This window comes from Lingula anatina, chromosome 1, assembly GCF_051362555.1.
Source record: "Lingula anatina isolate TDL-2025a chromosome 1, LinAna3.0, whole genome shotgun sequence".
Classification (NCBI taxonomy): Eukaryota; Metazoa; Brachiopoda; class Lingulata; order Lingulida; family Lingulidae; genus Lingula; species Lingula anatina.
The window spans coordinates 35,753,561-35,774,261 of NC_141767.1; the positions used below are offsets into that span (position 1 = coordinate 35,753,561).

Sequence of the window (20,701 nt, forward strand, 5' to 3'; positions counted from 1 at the left end):
AGACTTAACCTACATCATGCTTGAAATACTAGTTAGTAGTACTTAATGAACTTTTGGGTCTAATGCCAGAAACAATGAGCATATAAATACATATTACTGTACATGCTTTACCACCTGCTTAAAGAAAATTTCACAATTCTTTTTGGTAAAAAATAAAAACATTGCAACAGAGCATCAATTCCACATTAACAGGCATATGTAGTGATGGCTGATAAAAAATAAAAACTTGATGAAGAGCACAGTAAAATTTATTAATTTTTATAATTCCATTTCCAATTCCTTGGCAATTTATAAGCTTTCCACTTGAATGTTTTGACATACTAGTACAGAACCTGTCATACTCTTAACAGCAGTTTAAAGGTAAACATCAAAGAAGAACAAGTCCTTAGACATTTTTGCACAGTCATGGTCATCAGGCAGTTGCCAGCCCAGCAGCGATCCACCTTATTGTAACAAGTGTGACCATCCAGAGATGAATCACCACTGATAAAACCTTTGACTGACACGACAAATTGATAGTTAAACATGTTAACATGTGCATTTTGTATACCAGTGCAGTTTTAGCTTATGTTTCTTTATTTTCATGTCAATCTTAGCAAACTGATTGCCCTACTACGGTATCAATGCTGCCTGTGATATTCCCCAGTGGTATGTTTGGCTAGATTTGCCTGCAAAGATGGTATCCATTACTTTCTACAGCCTCCAGAGACCAAAAGGTTTAAAAGTTATAGAGCAACGGAGAGACAAAGCATTCATAAGCCCATATCACAGAAAAATCACTTATTCTTATTCAATTTCACTTTCCCTTGACTGCAAAACGTATGTTTAATATTTGAGATATTTATCCCTTTGGGAAATTCATTGAGAACATGTTTCACATCTATAAATGGAATCAAACAATCTGTATTATTCTAATAGGTTCATTGATTTTTCTTTCGTTATTTTTTCCATACAATATACTTAAAGGATAAAGAATGAGTAAAATCTTTTGTTTTAATTTCTATTTTACACTCAGAACACATTTTGACACTTCAAATAAGGCACATTTGGCTGAATATCTCTTCTCAGATTTGATAAAACATATTTTAAGAAAAAATGAATCATATAAACAAGACTTTATAATGGTGTCATGGCATTAAGAGACCATTCCCAGACCCTATTAGACTAACTTTGGATCAAACTATCTCCAAGGGGATTCTCGCTTAATTGCAATTAACTTAAGCAGCTTTGATGTCTGTCACACCTTCTGAGGCTGATAGGGGGTAATTAACTTTCATTTAGCAGCTTTAGTAGGCGTCCCAGACATCTAAGCCACTTAAGCTGAAAGCAATTTAGTGAGAAACCCGTGAAGATGGACTGATCCTGTTAGATCAATCTAGGGACTGGAACCAAGTCTAAGATTCAAGAACTGACTGACAAAGTTCATGTCAACTAAAGACAGTTTAACAAAAGAATTCTGTAAGCAAACTGTGGTTAAGTCACTGTCTCAGCTTTGTGTTGCAGAGATTGAATCAATCAGAGCCCCTAATCTCCAGACATAGTGAGCAAACAACGGAAACTCCTCTGAAATGTGAAGTAGACAATTCGTAAGAATCTCCTGCAAGCTCTGAAGATTCAACTGATCCATGATCCCATGATAATTTTTATCCATCCCACACTCCAGATTGAGAATTTCCTCGCATACTTTGAAAACAAAGTACATATTTTCATATTGTTTCACCTGTAGTGGAGCATGGGAAAAGCACACCTGTCTCAAATGTTCAGAGAAGAAGTGAAGTTCAGTGAAAAAACATTCCACCACAGTGAACTTGAAGTGCTTGGACTTTCCAAAGAGGAATAGAAGAGAGCTTGTTTGTTCAGGTTTATTGTTCTGGAAAAACAACAAGAAAAAACTTGTTACATTTGCTACAGATATTATGTTGCAAAATTTTGAAGATTTTTACTAGTCATTTAGCAATATATTTATATCCATTTATCAATAAAGAAGACAATTTAGCCAAAACTACAATTCCTCATGAATGTGGTCTTTTCACAGATAACGTCAACAAATATTTTCTTTGATTGAATTCCATTTTCTAAAACACCCATTTTCAAAAATTATCCCATATGGAATAAATTATATTTTCATAAGCTTCAGCTGGAATTCAGCAACACCTTTACCTTATCAAGTAGTTTTTATAAAAACAAATTTCCTTCCCACCTCCAACAACAATAAACAAAGTAATTGAAAGCAGGACTGTCCGTGGGTGTATCCTACCATATCAGTTTCTACCATTCTCAAACATTCTATACCTTAACAGCTATAACCCTGATAAAGAATCAGAATTCCTTCCAATGAACACCCCCTAAACTGAAATTAAAGCTACTGATTGAAAGAATAAACAGACAGTATCCTGGGTATTTCCACATTAATTCACATCATTCATATGACCATTTAAACTTACTGTTACAGACCTGTTCAATTTTCTGGGATTATTACCAATGAGGCCTGTATGAAAAAGTAGAGTGCACATGCACAGTTAAAAGTAAAAAGAACCTAAAAAGTTCAAAATAATAAGCACTATGCCAGAGCAATGGGAAATAAATGAAGAAGAAAAAAGATCAGAAAGCAAAAAAATTGCCACAACAGTCAACACAATCATCCAATAAAATTGTAAAATACATCTAAAAATATAATTTGTCTCCAACAGTAATAACCCTTGGGGCAGAAGGGCCCCAAAAATCCTACTTTCACCTAAAAGGTATAGTTCAAGCAATAAAATAGTGATAGGCTCTATTCCCATAGATTTTAGATCGATCTATCCCCGCGGGGAGTCTCACTAGATTACTTTCAGATAATCCGACTTAAATGTCCGTCCCGCCTACTACAAGCTCTAAGGGGGTAATTAACTTTCGTGTCCGCCCGGCTGACAGCTATTTAGCGTGAACCCCCAGGGAGTTAGGTCGATCTAAGGTAGGTCGTTTAATGTATGGAAATGGGGTGATAGTCTGCTGTAGCTAAACCACGTCATTCTGCAGTACTTCAATGAAATGTCATTAACAAAAAGTAGTTTGGAATCCGACCAAATAATTTTGTCATTGCAAAACTCCTCTAATTACCACTACATATACAGTGCATAGATGTATGAATAGCTACAACATGCTTAAGCAATATTACACAAACACTGACTTTGGCCAAAAGTCAACATGTTGTTTTGTGGACCTCAGAAAAGTGATATCCACTGAGGAGCAAAAGTTGCAATATCACTATAATCTGCTATTATATTGTTTGTTGTCTTATTGATGATGTTTCCTTCACAATGTCCAGTCAAAAAATATGGATTACTTCATTGGTCAATGTTATATTTGGTGATAATGTCAGAGGCAGATACTGAGTTTTATCAGATCTTGAATTCACAAATATAAGATCATATTATATACTTATTATATAATAGTTATTATTTTTGCTTGAAACAAATTTTAAAGAACAATTTTTACAAGCTCACTTGTTTTTTCTTGTTGTGGTTAAAATATATGTAAAGCATCTGTATGGCCAATATTCTCCAAGCTATCATTATTGCTAACTTTTGGTCAGAAATGGGAATTGGGATACAAATGACCTTCATGGTCTACTTAGTTGGTACACAAAATATTGAATTAGTAGCTTAAAAGGAAACTAAACATTCACAAGGGAGATCAATGATAAAAGGAAAAGATGACCACTGCCACCAGTATTCTTTTCTGCTGCTGCCAACTTTACGCAAGTAACATGCTTCCATTCATTTTAAGCATGATCATGTAAAAGTACTAGAAAAAATGTCTCGCTTTGTATGGTTTTGTTTGTTAATTTCAGCAACGATAAGGAAACTTTCTTTCTCTCGATTTCATGTTTACCCCTTTTTGTATATTTATATATGTATCTGCGTAACTAATTTCAACTTATACTTCGTTTAATCCCTCATCTCAAACAAAGCTTTATGGAAAGAATATTAGCTAAAATAAAAAAGAAAATGGGCTGACTCGAATCTTTGAGAAATTGCAAGAAAATTTTTGGTCCCAAAGTGTCCAAGTTATGTGAATGAAGCCTACTGTGCTTATAGAGTCTACACTGTGGGGCCTGCCCTCCTGAGTACTGAATTACCCAACCTAAACTAAATATTCACTAGGGAGTACAGTTACTAAGAACAAAAGAGAATAAAAACTGTTTCTTCATTTTTCTTCATTGTTAGCAAGATTTTTCAAGTCGATTCAACTTTAATTACATTATAAATTTCCATTTTTATTTGTGTGTGTGTGTGTTTGTGTGTGTGTGTGAATCTATCATGGACAAAATTATGTCCAAGAATCTATTAATATACAAAACATGCTATGATGGACCTACTCAATTCAAGTGCAATAATTTTCACTATTCTGTTTTTCCAATCTTTACCAAGAAAAACATCCCTGGCAACATACCAAATTAAAAAAACATTCAAATGTGTGGCTTTAAATGTTAGCAGGAGGAAAGGCCACTTAAAAATAATAATCATCAATTGTTTACACAGTCCATTCTTTCATTATGGTAAACACCAATGGTTATAATGAAACTATGACATAATCCCAGGGTGGCCAAAGTTTAGTTATGTGCAGTTATTTATATTTTCATTTGGACATTTGTCTCGCACATTTCATCAGTACGATTAAAAGAAAGTCAGAATGAGGTGCACATGGTAGATTTTTTTTTGATACAACAGACACGCTGCTTAGTACTACGGAGAAACTTTTTTTTCAAGAACTAAACCCCTGCGCATTATCTTCACAGCATATCAAAAAGCAACCATTCCACATGTATCAGAGTTTTCAGTTCTTACTGAAAACCACAAAAAAAAAAGCTCTACCAATTTAAGGACCCCTTAGTCATAACTGACAACTTCTATTATCATGATCAACACTGTATTTCACTGTGATGTTTTAAGCACATAAAAGTAAAAACATGTACACATCCAGTTTCATGCATGTTTCAAAGAAACCATAATTAAAAAAATGAACATATATCCTAATGCTCAAGAGACAGTCCTTTGAATATGAAACCATCAAAAGATCACATCTACCTGATTGATTGGTGGCTTTAGACGTGAATAAATATCTAAGTAATGTGTAAATATGGAATGGGTCCATTCATGGTGTTCTCAAAGGCTGTAAATAATGTTAAATTTCAGAATTTAAGTCAAGATAACACACTTCTGCTGTTGCAGCCAGGTTATTAACATATATATATATATCTAAATGATGTATATGTGGTGGATTATCTTTTAAAGAACAAACAAAAATAAATGTGCTTGAAAAGGTATGAAAAAAAATATGGCGGGGTGGGGCACATCTTTGAAGATAAAGTGTTATTAACATTTTCAATGAGATGATACTCCATGAGAGCTGAAATAAATGCAAAAGGCCTAACCTTTAATATAACCTTTAAAATTTAAGGGTTAATAAAAAAATGTGCATACCTGATGAAAATTATCCTGATCAACCATCCTCCTGACTAGCTCCCTGAGTGTGTGCTGTAGGCCTTGTACAATGGTACTTGACCAGTCCTCTAGGGGTCTACTGTCCAGAACACTGACCAAAGTGGACACAGACTGCTCCAAAATATTAGAGGACACCATGCTATTTCTGTCTCCAGATGGCATATGTGCTACTATCATATCCATACATTTCAATATGCTTTTCTCCACTGTTAATTTTGACTCTGGGTCTTGACTAATGTCTGTCCTTTCTTTGTAATGTTTTAACTGTATAATGCTCCGTAGGAACTGGGAATACTGAACAATTGTTTCTTCAGCTTTATTTAAATTTTGTGTGTGTTCCCCTCCTGATGAAGAGGGTGGTGTCGGCATTAAATTGCCTTCTGCCTCTTCCTGAGCTGAAAAATTCAAACACAAAAATTCTTTTGTTAAAGTTGAAAATGGATATATGTTAAGTGGTGACCAATTTTGTTTTTGTGTGCATGGGTTGTTTCCATGAGGATAATAAAAATGCAGTTTATTAACTATTACCATAAAATAACATTTTAATCAAGTTCAAATGAGACAAAATAGGAAAGCAAGAAAGGACAGTAATGGAAATGACCTTCATTATGACATAAAAGTTACTTTTCAAGGTCATCACGAAATGATCAAGATGGTGGTCAATTCCATTTAATCAAGCCAATTCTCTGATGTACTTCCATGCCCTTGCAAAGCAAGAGGTCTTTCAACCTATTACCATTATTAATTTACAACCCTAATGTTCAGAGTACATAAATAGAAAGCAAAACCTTTCTTTCAAACTTTTATTGGAACAAACTTAATTCACTACTAAGTTCAGGGTGTTTAATTTCTTATCAGGAACCCACGTGCTCAAGAGACAAAACTGTCATCCTCTAGTTGGCATAAATTCTGTTATCCCACATATTGTATCTAGCTTCAGTGTACAATACCAACTTAATTTGTCATTACCAATTTTTATTCTTTCCATCAACTGGTCTTGTTTGACTTTTAGGAACTCTGCCTCCAAGTCATGAACCCTTTTCTGACAATCCAGGAGTTGTCTTTGATGAAAACTGCAGAGCTGTTTGGCAAACTGCTGGCCCGTCACACCCTGGGGCTTTGATCTGATGATTGCCAAGGCTGCAGCTATCCTACATCTGTCTATGTAGCTCTTCACAACTGTAAATTGAAGTTTATATATGAATTACGATTAACTACTGTTATTTTTGTTTTGTTTCTGAGGTATTTACTAGTGCAGATTACTTTATTTTGGAACTTCTAAGCTATGCACCCTTGCACACACACACATCAATAGAATTTTTCAAGTTGAATATAACTTCTGACAAATTAGGTTCAAATTAAAATATTGCAAACATCAAATAAATATAAATAACATACAACTTTCAGAGGAGGACCTAGAATTGATGAAAAAAGAGAGAAAAAAAAAAAGACCTGCCAAGGTTGAGCTTGCTGTTATCATAATCCAATACATATATACTTGTATTGCTTTTAATGTAGCTGCTTCCTTACCACTAGAGAATAAAAAATGAAATTATAAAAAATGGCACAAATGGTTTTAAGATTTTCACAAAAATCATTCCTGTTGGAATTGTTTATACAAGGTCAGTGCACCATAAAATCCACTCTGCGGTGACTCTGCAGGTCTCAAATTATGTGGTAGTTGAAAGCTTTGGTTTAGATACAAATCCAACTGTGAGTAATGCCATGGAAATTTATCATCTAGGATTTACTTCCATGGTAATACATATGTACGTTTCTTTTAAAAGTTTTTTTTTTTTTAAATGTTCCAAAAGTCTTACATTATTATTGGGACTTGCCAGATAAAAGATAAAGAGATCAAGACCCTTCAGCTTTTACATCATATCAAAGTAATCATTTGAAAAACAATTGTAACTAAAACTAGGGAAAAAATAAGTGTGACTGGAATCTGTAGTGGAGTCAGGATTCAACAGTATTTCTAATGCTTCAGCTGCTAAATTGTTTATTTTCTCATTACTTGAATGGGCCCAATATTGATCCAACTGTGCTGTTGTTTACAGTCTAAATATTCCCAATTAAACTGATCAATAAATGGAAGTTAACAGTACGCCCAATCACTATAAAACAATTAGATAATACTGGCTAAATTTAAATAAGCCTACAAATAATTCATAAAAATTGTGTATGATTGCATCCACAAGTGAAAAAGCTTTGAGAGTAAAATTATTTATTTACATGGTATTACTTTGATCCCTGCTACACTTATGTCATCACTGTTAATCCAAACAAAAAAATTAATCAATCATATAATCAATTGTTTTGTCAACACTGCCAAAAGTAAATTGTACACTTGTGATAGATATTGGAAAACAGCAGTGTAAGGCAAAATTTTATATATATTTTTATATACTTGTGCTTCTGCGATGCCCCTCAAGTGTTTCTTATCACATCTGGTAGACAGCCAGAGTCGAGCTAGACATATGTATCATCATTATAAAGAAACAACCGTGGGTTATTATTATTATTTTTTTTTTACCGTGATTGGACTCAGAAATCGGCAATGTTGTCAACTTTTTGGCATTTTCTGAAGAAACCAATCCATCACTGCAAGATTCCTTTTTCTCTGCAGTGCTCATTGCCTCGATACGCTCAATTGCACAGGCTTATCTGCTCAAACTATAAAAGGAGTTGTTAAATTACATTATCAGGAGCAGAAAGAGAAATGCACAAGGACAGTCAGCTTGGAAGAGATACATAATACATAAGATGCTTTCCTTCTTGTTGAAATGTCCCGCTTTCTCAACTCGCCTCGCCGGATCTCGCGAGAAGAAAGATGGCAGCCCCCAGAGAAAGCTCAATTTGTTTACAGTAATCAGTTATCTGTCTGAAAAGTTTTACCTCGAGTAGGTACTGATCCGTGCATTCGAAGCTGAGTAAAAATGTTGATCTTACGTTAATGAAACAAAGGGATAAGCTCGCTAAAGAGGATGCTTAAAAATAGTGGTGGATTCTAGTAAAAAGCCGGAAATGGAAATTTGTTTTGGTGACTGAGGGGGAGGCATTACTCATCAGGAGGTTTGCTATTTATAGCCTAGGTTTAAAAATACTATTTTTAGCTTTTTCTTGGTCGGGTGAAATGTTGATTTATTTTGTGAATGTGTAGATCCTCATACGTTTTACAGACATACGAGACAATTATAACATGAACAAGGAATATTTCTGATTTATGAGTTTGTTTCCTCTAACCAAGGGCATGGAATTTCTACAGCATCTTGCAAGGTCCTTACAAAAAGCGAGGACTGTGGATTTACCAGAAGGTATGGGATTGAAAATTCAGACTCATTTTATTATTGCTATCTGTATCTAAGTTCCAATGTAGGATCGTGTTTTGATTGCTAATAATTGCCAACTCACATGCCAACTAGTAATGGTGCTTTTTCTTGTATGTTTATTATTTTTAATTGTGTCCAGATATACAGTAGCTAAAAGACTGTGAAATATAGAAAGCTGTGCCTGTCTGACTGCTCTTAGGCTTTACTGTGATTTAAGTTTTTATATGTAAAATAAAAACTCTTGAACAGGATACTATACCAGTACAATAAAAAATGAAAGAAAAGAAAACTACACAATGTAGACCATATATGTAATTATTCACATTGAAATAACACATGCTTGCTAGTATATATACAGATCATACAGTCCTAAACATTTCATATTATATTATTATTTTACATATTAAATATATGGATATCTTTTGCAGATGCAGCCTCAGCTGTTTATGTTCTTTTGCCTATGATCATTGCTAATCAGCACAGGTAAAAATAATTTGAAGATGCACATATGCTTTGATAAAAAATAATTTTTGATTTTATATCTTTTATTTCTTGTTTTTGAAAATACCTCATGTCATACACGTGTTATTTCAGTTCAGTCCTTCTTTTTGAATCAATGCATTTTTTGTATGTATTCACATTAAATCTGTTTCTTCTTAAAATGTTTTATGTGCAAAATATACCTTTGAAACAAAAATACATTGATTTATTTTAGATCAGTTGCTGAACTTCTAGCAAATTCTTCATTTGATATCAATTACAAGTTTGGGAGAGTACAGAGAAATTTGTTACACATAGCTGCTAAGTAAGTTATTGAATGCCTATTAGGAGGTAGTACAACTACATGTTAAAGCATATAATTATATAGTTGGTGACATGTTATGATAGTGTTGCAGTGGACTGTAACTTAAACAGTAGTTTGCTAGTTAGTTTTTGTTCTATGGCTAAAAATCCTTTGATGAAAATACAGAGCTCATATATGTAATCTGATTTCTGTGGTAGCATCATAATCTATACAAACTCTCAAGATTGTAATATATATTTATGATTTTTTATGCATGGCTTTACTGTGATGTTTATGGAAATGTAAAATATGTTATCCTATTATTAGTTGTGGATCGTATGAATGTCTGGCACTACTCTTGAAGAAAGGAGCTGAGGTTAACCACCAGGATGTGTCAGGATGTACAGCACTGCATCTGTCTGCAAGGAATGGGTAGGGAAATAATCTGTCATCCTGTCATAGAATTTAGAGAATACTTTATTGTTACTAAGTACAACTTTTGGGCAATGATTATGCATTATTACCCACAAGAAGAAATAGTATAGATATAACTTAAATCTTATATATGCCATTCTTGTTCTGACAGCATATTAAAACCTGTATGGTTACTCAGACTGTGTGGCATTGCTACCTCTATAGCTATTGGAATTGAATGGAAATCAGGGATACTTTTCCTTTCTTTGTAAGAGAGAATTGTGATCTTCTTTATGCATATTTTATAGTAGTATTTGAAATTAAATTTATACTGAATATAAGAATTAGCTACTCATTTTTAAAGCGTACTAAATATAAATGGGCCCACACTAGCTCACTTGGATTTAAAAAAATGATTTTAGTTATTCAAATTTAGTATAAATATTAATAGAACCATATGCTGATGAACTTTTTTTAATAACAAGAGAGCAGCACCAAGATAATTGGGAATAATGGTGATAGAATATTTGGGCATATTTAATTTTTCCTCAATTTTTTTTCAGAAGAAAAAAGTGCCTTACAAAGCTTTTGGAGTGCAAAGCAGATGTGAACATGAGAAACAATGAAGGTTTAACAATGGTAAGGTTACAAACTATTAATTAGATTATTGTCAATTCTCTCAGTAAAATGATTATTTGGATGAAGACTTAATCAACATAGAGACATTTGCAAACTGATTATGAAGTATCTACAACAAAGTAATATTAGTACAAAACTGGCATTGAAATTAATGATTATGAATGTGATATAGAGAAATAACTGGATCAATCAGGACAGTATCTCCTTTGTCAGCCAATTTTTGTTCTACTTAAAGTTTGATCCCTTAATCCTTTTTGTTCTAGATCCATTGGCTTGCTGTAAATGGCAGAACAGAGATATTAAATGATGTATTGTTATATGTGAAAGATGTAGATGTGGAGGTGAGATAAATTTACTGTCACAATTTTTGTTTAAAAGTTCTTGTAATATTTAAAAGGATAGTTCATTTCTTGAATTTTCTTGTTAAAAATTTTTTCTTAGCATCTTTGTTGTTTGAATTGGTAAAATATTTAAGGTTCCTAGCATGTTATTTACCTTTTGGCTGTGGATGATATTCTAAAAGTTTGTTGAAATGTTGGGAATAGGACAGTATAAATGCTTTTGACATATGCATTTGATTTCAGGATTCACAAGGTCAAACAGCATTGCATGTTAGCTCTCAAAATGGACACAAATCAGTGAGTAGATATTCCAAAATGCCATTATCATAAACACTATATATCAGTCAGTTTTGGAAATTATAAGTTTTAAATTTAATATTTTGCATTTCTCTCTGGTTAATGATAATGTCCAGCCATTTGAAGGATTTTTCTGTGCATGTTGATCACTTCAGGCATTAGCATGAAAAATGGGAATTAGCAACAGGACATTAGCGTCACTGGTGTTTAGCATGCTCAGCTGTATTGCATTACCACAATTTAATGATTTTCTTTTAAATAAACATAGAAAACATTCAGATATTTAGGAATTACAACGTATTTATCCTTCATCATAAGGTGAATTGATTCATCTGTGATTTGATACTTTAACCCACAGTTCAAGTGCCAGAATTTTTTTTTTTCAGTTTTAATGTGAGGGTGTCAGTTTTACTACTTTATTTTAAAATTTCATTTTATTTGCAGACTGTGATATGTTTACTGGATAATGGGGCAGAGATCAATAAAACTAATCATTTTGGTGCAACACCTTTACATTTTGCTTGCAAGTAAGTCCAAATATTATCAGACAATACATGTAGTTATTACTGTGCAGCACTGGAATATGAAGAGGAAAAGGCTTCATTGAAGACCAGTTCACAAATAAAGCAGTGATTGAGTAGATTATCAAATATCTAGACAAGAGTCTGTCTGTGCTCTTTCATACAGTCTGTACTTCATTCGTGAAATATGATAAGTTCATCGTAAGTAGTAGAATTGATGCTTGTAGCATCCCAGTGAGCTGTGTGGGAGTAATATCATAGAGATGGAAGGATCTCATTTCATTCGTGAAATATGATAAGTTTATAGTAAGTAGTAAAATTGATGCTTGTAGCATCCCAGTGAGCTGTGGGGGAGTCATTTACCAGAGATAGAGATTAAAAAATAGATTTCCTGACATAAAAATTTCATTCAGTGGTATCCATTTGCATCAGCATGTCAGTAATAATTTGTAAAATAAAGAAAATGATTCAATATATGTCACAATTTAAATCTGCTTTTAGTCATGGACAGAGAGACACTGCTCAGATACTGCTAGCAAGGGGAGCAAAGTTTCTGCTAGATCACAAAGGAGAATCTGCTTTAGACAAAGCTGTGCAAGTAGGTTTTATGGTTCTATCAGCAAAGTACACCGTTTGTACTCTTTGATGTTGAGAAATGGTAAAAGGGGGAATTGATTAGCTGTAGCCACCATGTCTGTACATTGCTTTAAGATTTCATCTCATCTCAGTGCAAAGTCTTCTAAATTTATTCAGAAATCTGTATAATTGGGTGCTGTATTTATCCTCTATATAGAGCTGTGGTCTTTTGGTGCTTACATTTTCAGAAGTTTCCAAAGGTCCACTTTCATCTCTAATTAGATAACCCAATCAAACCAGTGTGGGAATCACTGTTATTTTGAGGTTTCTCACTCCCTGGGTCTTATATTACATCACTTTTTTTTAAATTTTCATGTTTTATAAATCATTTCTGTAATCATTTGTTTAGGAAGGTTACAGTGAAAGTTGTGAAATGCTCCTACAGTTTATGCCAAAGTTACTGGAAAATCTCCTGCAGATGGTACAGAGGGAGACATACAGGGAAGACAATGTAGGCATTTGTGTTGATGAGTTAAATTAACTGATAGGGTTGAAAAATGTATATTATGATTTATAAATGTCCAGTATTACAATAATGTTGTGCAACTCTTCAGATATTATTTCAATACTTTTTTATAGAATTATTCTGCCAATAACAAATTTAAGTGAAATACAGAACTCATTTTGAACGTTTGAATTGAAGTCCTTATTTTTGTCATGCAGTTATACAAGGTTCTAGAATTCCTTTGTAAACACAATGAAGCCAGAAGTCTACAGATACTTGCAGGCTTGGGAGACATGGCCACACATGTGGGACATAAACTTTTAAGGTGGGTAGTTACATGTATGTTCTTTGTATTCAGATTTAAATCCTGACATATATTTTGAAACTGTAATTTTAATCTAAATCACTTTTGTAGGTGTGCTGTTAAAAAGACCAATCAGCTGCATGAATTTAGAGTGGATTTGTAAAAGTAAAAAACAAATTTACCAGTTATAGTATTTCCTATTTTTCACAGTATTTTATAGTATTTCTTCCTATTTTCAGTGTGTCTAGCAGTGTGAATGTACAAGTCAAAAGCCTGATACGCTGTGTTACTATACTGTGCAATCTATACAAGGCTATGTGTCCACCTGAGAATGGCAGCTCAATGGCAGCAACACGAAGCAGAACGTCTTTCAGCAAAAAATATGAATTTGTCTTTAAGGTGAATGTTAATTTGTAGTTTTGCATTTGTGACCCCATTTCTGAAATAAGGGGAATGTTGTCTATGTTTAATATCTGATATTCTTATGGAAAAGATGTAGTTATAATTCTTGTGTTGTTAAATTAGTATCACTTGAAAGATGAGGTTGTTACTTTTTGACAGATGCGCAAACATGGTCTTTATTTTTATTTCCTTTTTTCAGTGTTTTGCCTTTATGGAATGTTGATTTAGCTGTTTGTCTATAGTTAAGTTATTATCATTTTTTTTCTTGTCAATACTTGCATAACGAGTGAATATTCCATCTTGGACTTGTCATACATGTGATTGGTCCAAGATTCCATGTATGATTTATTATTATCATTTGACCTTAAATTTTCCACATTTCCAGCCACTTGAGTTGTTATGGTCCAGTTTAGAGGAATGGCTAGTCATCTTACACACCGAGATAAAGAAAGGCATGGAGAGGAAAGAAGACAGTGGCAAAAGGTTATCTGACCTGTCAGAAGGAAGTGATCGCAGTAGTTATCATAGTGTTGGCTCTAGATTAAGTCAGAGTTCCACTGATCATGGTGAAGATGATGATAAATCTTTTGGAAATGCTGGAGAACCACCCATACAATCTGAATTTAATGTTTCAAAATTGGACACAAAGGTTTATTCAGGAGATGATGTTTCCCAAGAACAAAGAAGGCTAGCTAGTGAAGTGACGAAGAGGTTATCCATGGAGCTGGAGAAGTTTCAAGTGGATTTACAAGAACACGAGCAAGATGTGATCACTGCAATTGCACCAAGGATTTGTGCTGTAATTCAAGTTTATTATACTTGCTGTGAATGCCAAGCACAACAATAGTAAGTTAAAAGAAATGTGGATACACCGAGAAAAAAAATCTCTTTTGCTCTAGTCAGAAATTTTTTAAAATGGAAAGTGTTAATCAAAACAAAATAAGAGATGACATTTAAGTGCTTTTTTTTTTATTAATAATTAGAATTGTATATGTAACTGATAAATATGTATTATCCAATACTCTTTCCTTCAGATTTGGTAGAAAACTTGTGTTCCTAAAGACTTTGTTTTTAGGTTTTTAAGATCTGTAAAATTAATATAGCTATAATTGTTTAAATAAATCACTTTTAATTTGGTACTTTTCAGCATGACATCCCCACGGTTTATTGAGTTTGTTTGTCGACATGATCAAGTGCTGAAGTTCTTAGTAGCAAGGTATTGAGAAATCCAATTCTGAGTCATTTCTTATATTAGTATATCCTCTGTCAAGATTATTTTTCAATAATTTATACCAGCTTGGGGTTTGCAAATGCTGACCATGGCCCACATTCGTTTTTTACACTTGTAACATAGATATTAAATTATTGTTCAGTTCACATAAGGGGAATAGTCGACTGCGTTGCTTCTCAGAGGTTATTAAAATAAAATCACAAGACAAGATCAATATAATATCTTTTCCAATTTATGTACATATATTTTTATGATCTGTGTGTTTTTCTTTGATCTCAGGAATCCAACAGTTATTTTTGACCATTTCCACTTTTTGTTGGAATGTCCGGAACTGATGTCCAGGTTTATGCACATCATTAAATCTCAGGTAAAAATGGATGAATGAAAAACTTGTGATTAAAAAGTGGATTTTTTTTGCCAAGCTAAATTTTGAGTTGTGAAATACATGATGAGAATGTTGCAAAATATGGAGTGTTTATACATTATTTGAATGATTTTAGCCATTTGAAGCAAGAAGGGAATGGTTCTATTCTAATTTGCACAAAAGAAGAGGAGGGGATGACAGTATGATTCATGCAGCTCTAAGTGAAATGGATGTCCTGCAAGTTAGAAGAGGTATATGGTGTTTTGTGGATATCACTGGGCAATGCCCCAGCTATATGACAAATTCATGCAGAGAAATAGGTGTTTCATTGTCTTTTGTGAAATGATAAAAGTAAATAGTTTCAAAAGGGACTAATGTGAAACATGTTTATCTACCAATGATCATGAGGTATGACAACTTGGTCCTTTGTCAAAAGGCCTTGCTGACAGTGACAATTTTCTATTCAATCAATAAACTCTTTATTGCTCTTATATTTAAAGGTCACATTATTATTTTCATTATCATTTTCATCAGTTCTTAATAGAAAAAAATGCTTCCGTGTTTAAATAACAAAAATAATGTCAATGAGAGGAGTAAAATTAATAAAAGACATTTGTTTTGCAGATAACCTGTTTATGTCAAGTTGTGAAGAGATATTGAGAAAAGATCCAGAAAAACTTAAGAGCACAATTGCTGTGAAGTTTAGTGGAGAAGAAGGAATGGTAAGATTAAGATATCTGCTTCTTAATTACATTAGGTTCAAAGTTACATCTCTGCTATATTTTGTGGATACTTTTATGGCTCTTTTCTACATAAATTAACTGATTTTCAGTATTAGGACTTTTCATATGTTATTGAAAAAAACCGTACTTTCAAAGAAGTTTACAGAATTTGAGTGTTTTAAAATTATATATTTGGTGGTTTTATGTTTTATTCATTTTATTGTTCTTTCTGTTGCCAACGATATGAAATTTTAAGCATTGTAGAAGGTGCATTGATATTTTTATGGTACAAAAAGGAAAATTAATTTTTTAGGGTCAAGGTGTTGTCAAGGAGTGGTTTGATGTTCTATCTAGAGAAATTCTTAACCCAGATTATGCCTTGTTTACACAGTCAAGTGATGGTAAGTTAAAAGACTAACAGTGAAATATACATGTATGTAATTAAGTGTGTATTTTTTTAATATTAAAAATTGTTTATATTGATGGTATGGAAATTAGTTCATGAAATAGCTGCAGCTTTTCTTTTTATCCCCCCCGAATGGCAGGTCCTGGACTTATACCAGTGTTTTTGGTAAAAAAAATCTAGCACTTATAATTTCAGCCCTGTGAAACAAATAGATTCAACTTCATTCAGATGGTGACAATAGTACATCTAGTGCAGATAATTAATTGAATGTTTTCTTTGTGAATATAGGAAGCACATTCCAGCCTAACAGCAATTCCTCGGTCAATCCAGACCATCTGAACTATTTCCAATTTGCTGGCAAATCAATGGGACTAGCTCTGTATCACAGACATTTACTGAGTGTCTACTTTACACGGTCTTTCTACAAACATATATTAGGTAAGAAGTATTCAGTTATGAAACCATTTGAACTGCTATTTAAAAAGTGCCATTCTGAATCCCCCTGTTCTCTTCAAATTTTGTTAAGAAGATTTGTGTTAATCCAACTTTCTTTTGATGATTTTCCTTACTGTATTTTTCAAAGAAATGTTGGGGTTATAACAGGGAAACCAAATCATACTTACACTTTTGAAATGATATAATTTGATATTTGAAAAAATGGCATTTAAGTATTTTTCTTTTTCAGGCATACCTGTCAACTACAAAGATGTGAATTCTATTGATCCAGAATATGCTAAAAATCTGCAGGTAAGTGAACAATGTAAAACATAATGGACATTACTCCATAACATGTGTAAATGACTTTGTTCCATCTTATCAGTTATATATATATATACACCATAAAGATGATACATCTGGGTTATTAAGAAACTTTGTTTTTATAAATACAGCCTTGACATTAAATTTACGGTCATTTCATTTTATGAACGGATATTGTGAAATCTGTAAATTGACCAAGTCTGTGCCCTTATTTATAGTGGATACTGGACCATAGCATAGATGAACTAGGTCTGGGTCTGACCTTCAGTGTGGAAACAGATGTGTTTGGAGATGTACAGGAAGTAGATCTCAAACCTGGGGGAAGAGCCATTCCTGTGACAGATGCCAACAAGGTGAAATATTAGCAAACGTTGGAACAGTTTTTTTAATAGATAAGTTTTTCTGAACAAAAATAAAATAAAATAAACCCCAGTTATCTGATGGTATTTATTTGAACTTTTAATACATTAGATATTAGAGATATAAAGAGCACTTGCTAATAATTTTATCTGTGACATATTTTAAATATTTTTTATATACGATTTACAGAAAGAGTATGTCCAGCTGGTCACTGAATTGAAGATGACCAGGGCCATTCAGCCACAGATTGACAGTTTTCTCAGAGGATTTCATGAATTTATTCCACAGTCATTGGTGCAAATGTTTGATGAGTATGAACTGGTAAGACTTCTGTACAATTTATTATTATCAGAATAATACATTTTCTGATTGATGTACTAGTTTTTATAAAGTTGTTTAAAACATTTTAATTTTATTTTTATTTAATTTTATTTGTTAGACAGACCAGATGGTTTTATATAAAAAAAAGAAAGAAATGAGGAAGCAGTATATGTCAGTTAATTTTAATAAGTATACTGTAGTATAATACTAATGTGATGTGAGGGAATAAATGTAGTCTTAATTATAAAAGCCTCATTGTTTTTTTTTCAGGAACTTATGTTGTCTGGTCTTCCAGAAATAGATGTGGATGACTGGAAAGCAAACACGGTGTACAATGGATGTGATGAAGAGTCAAATGTTGTAAAGGTACAGCAAAAACTGCTGCAAAAATTACTTATGATGCTCCAAAAAAGAAGTCTCTACATTGCTTGGAAAAAAATTTCATATTACAAAATGTTTGTTAGTACACATAGGATTTGAATAAAACGTCCATTCACATCCACAGATTCATTATGTGGTGCTAAGAGATTTTTATATGACGAATGCATGTAGTGCAGTATAAGAAAACACATGCAATCAAGAGGATATGTAATTTAAGGGATGAGATAAATTTATATTTTGAGATTTCAGATCAGATTTCCTTTACTAATTTGTACTAAGGTATATTGCAATTTAATTTTCATTATTCCAGTGGTTTTGGGAAGAAGTAGCCACATTTACTCAGCATGAAAATGCTTTATTACTGCAGTTTGTGACTGGCAGGTATGTGAATAATATAAATTGATATTGAAAGAACACTGGTAGCTTAAAGTCACTTGCCTTACCTTAGGCTAGCACCCTGTGATCCATTGGCTCACCAGCAATTGTCACCATATTTGCACAAGTCTTTTGCTGAAAACCCATTATCAGCCCATTTCTTGCTATCTGGCAATAGAAATTTTTCAGCCGTTGAATATAAAGGTCATGCTAATGTAAAAGCTATGACTATTGTATATGCATTAATATCAGCAAATGATAATGTCACCTCAATGAAAAAAAATGTTACGAAATGGAAAAGTTGCTTTAGTAAATGAGTTGGTATGAATTAGAATTAATGAACATTAAATGCCTCTTACAAAATTGGTCATTATGAATATTATAAGTTTGATTCATAATATTTTAAGTTATTACCACTTTTTTCCAACAAGTTCTCGTGTTCCCCATGGAGGATTTGCTAACCTCTTGGGAGGAGGAGGACCCCAGAAGTTTACCATTTCTGTTACAAACTACACCCCACAGCTTCTGCCTACAGCAAGCACTTGGTGAGTATTATTATGTAAGGAAGGTACAACCCCCTGGACCATTTTTTTATCAATATAATATAACTTTTATTAATTCATGTTTCATAATTGTTGAATAAATATGCATTTTAGTTTTCAACTGCTCTTACAGTCTACAAAAGCCAAAACAACAAAAAATATTCCAAACATTTATTGCAATTGGTTTTTAATGGACTTCAATTGCTAGATAAAAAGAAGTCAGTGAGTAACAACATCTGCTCACAGTCTGAAGAGGGCCTCCTACCGAGTCGGCAGTTAGCTAACTGTATGAAAAATTTTAGCTTGTGCTTAATAAAACGTTTATTACCTTACTTCCAGTCTATTGTACATTTTTGCTTTGATAAGAAGTGAAAAAATTGTACTTTTATACCATTTATATTTGCAGCATCAATTTCTTGAAATTGCCAGAGTACCCAACCAGAGAGGAGTTGGGGAACAGACTAAGGGTGGCATTTGAGTGTGGAAGCCAGGGCTACGGGATGGCATGAAGTTGGGCATATTTTCACTGAAGAACTATAATCTTGGTTCTAGGCAGACTGAAAAATTTCGATCTTGAAGGCAGCATTTGTGAAATCAGCCCTATGCATGTCTTGCTGTTTGACAATCCCTATTATGGTTTGATGAAGCATATTCTTCTAAAGGGGCTAAGAATCGGTGGTTATCCACAAAAGTTTATTGACAGCTTTGTATTAATTTAACAAAGAATTTTTCATCAAGTACAGAATATATATTGATAATTGGTAGAATATGCTTTTTTGGGGAAGATGGTAGGAAATCATGAAATTAAAGCTCTTGCTCATGAAGTATTGTGTGACTATAACTCTTGGCAAAAACCAAATGTCATTTCTTTTTCTTTTTTGTTTAGATGTAGAAATTTTATAACTGCTTTATCTTTTTAAAAAGAGTAAAGAAAAATGCTTTGAAAATAAACAGTTGTTTTTATGCAACAGATTTAAAAATTCTCCAAGAAAATTGGTTAATATATGAATAAATGTTTATTCAGTAAAAGAAGGCTTGTTTGTATTTTATAAGATTAATAATGTTTAAAAAAAATACAATAACACTTTTCATATGTGTATCTGTGAACATTTCTATGAACCTTCAATGCTTACTTTAAAATATATCTACAAAAAACAATTTTTTTACTAATAAGCAAAGTCCATTTAAAATGATAATACATAATCTCATTGACCACAAACACTCAAAATCGTCATAAATTACAAAGTGAGTGAATTTGTGCTGAATAGTTTGCAAACTACTGATGATATATGAAAACAAAATTTGAAATAAAAAACAAAATAGCTGAAGTTTAAAACAAATTTATTGTATGGAAATTATAATAAAAATCTACCCAAACTACTTGACTTTATTTCAAATATTAGTAAAAATGGGGAAAATACACTATATTGAGGCAAAAAAAGGACCTATGTTTGCATGTTATGTGATAATATTAATTGAAACTATCCAAAGAATATAATACCCCTTACAAAATTCCCAAGTTTATTGACATTTCATTTAAAAAAAGTGATTTAACAATCTAAGTGAAGATAGATCAATTATAACTACTTAATATAATAATAATAATAATAATAATAATAATAATAATAATAATAATAAT

The 20,701-nt window shown here is 32.6% G+C and overlaps 2 protein-coding genes across 6 annotated transcripts; one reads left to right on the plus strand and one right to left on the minus strand.

The window, feature by feature from the left end:
• Positions 1–230: 230 nt before the first annotated feature.
• LOC106172007 (meiosis-specific protein MEI4) lies at positions 231–8,193 on the minus strand. Of its 2 annotated transcripts, none has more exons than XM_013552584.2 (4): positions 8,023–8,193; positions 6,456–6,665; positions 5,466–5,881; positions 231–1,870 (listed from the first exon to the last, which is right to left on the minus strand). In XM_013552584.2, exons 1-4 carry the CDS (start codon positions 8,120–8,122, stop codon positions 1,487–1,489), a joined length of 1,110 nt encoding a protein of 369 aa, XP_013408038.2. In that variant the 5' UTR covers positions 8,123–8,193; the 3' UTR covers positions 231–1,486. The 2 variants fall into 2 exon arrangements, with proteins under 2 accessions (XP_013408038.2, XP_013408036.2); XM_013552582.2 differs by having other exon boundaries at positions 6,441–6,665.
• An 86-nt stretch (positions 8,194–8,279) lies between these two features.
• Positions 8,280–20,107, plus strand: LOC106172005 (E3 ubiquitin-protein ligase HACE1). 4 transcript variants are annotated; one of them, XM_013552579.3, is made up of 27 exons: positions 8,280–8,389; positions 8,737–8,803; positions 9,247–9,301; positions 9,534–9,623; positions 9,930–10,034; positions 10,580–10,655; positions 10,919–10,996; positions 11,240–11,293; positions 11,738–11,820; positions 12,316–12,412; positions 12,800–12,901; positions 13,114–13,220; positions 13,439–13,598; positions 13,987–14,447; positions 14,749–14,817; positions 15,112–15,199; positions 15,333–15,447; positions 15,821–15,918; positions 16,232–16,319; positions 16,613–16,762; positions 17,010–17,071; positions 17,302–17,436; positions 17,633–17,764; positions 18,035–18,130; positions 18,456–18,526; positions 18,952–19,065; positions 19,469–20,107. In XM_013552579.3, the coding sequence occupies exons 2-27, from the start codon at positions 8,740–8,742 to the stop codon at positions 19,569–19,571; spliced, it is 2,853 nt and encodes a 950-aa protein (XP_013408033.2). In that variant the 5' UTR covers positions 8,280–8,389; positions 8,737–8,739; the 3' UTR covers positions 19,572–20,107. The 4 variants fall into 4 exon arrangements, with proteins under 4 accessions (XP_013408033.2, XP_013408034.2, XP_013408035.2 ...); XM_013552580.3 differs by having other exon boundaries at positions 8,315–8,393; XM_013552581.3 differs by lacking the exon at positions 8,280–8,389 and adding an exon at positions 8,393–8,561.
• The last annotated feature ends 594 nt before the right edge of the window (positions 20,108–20,701 follow it).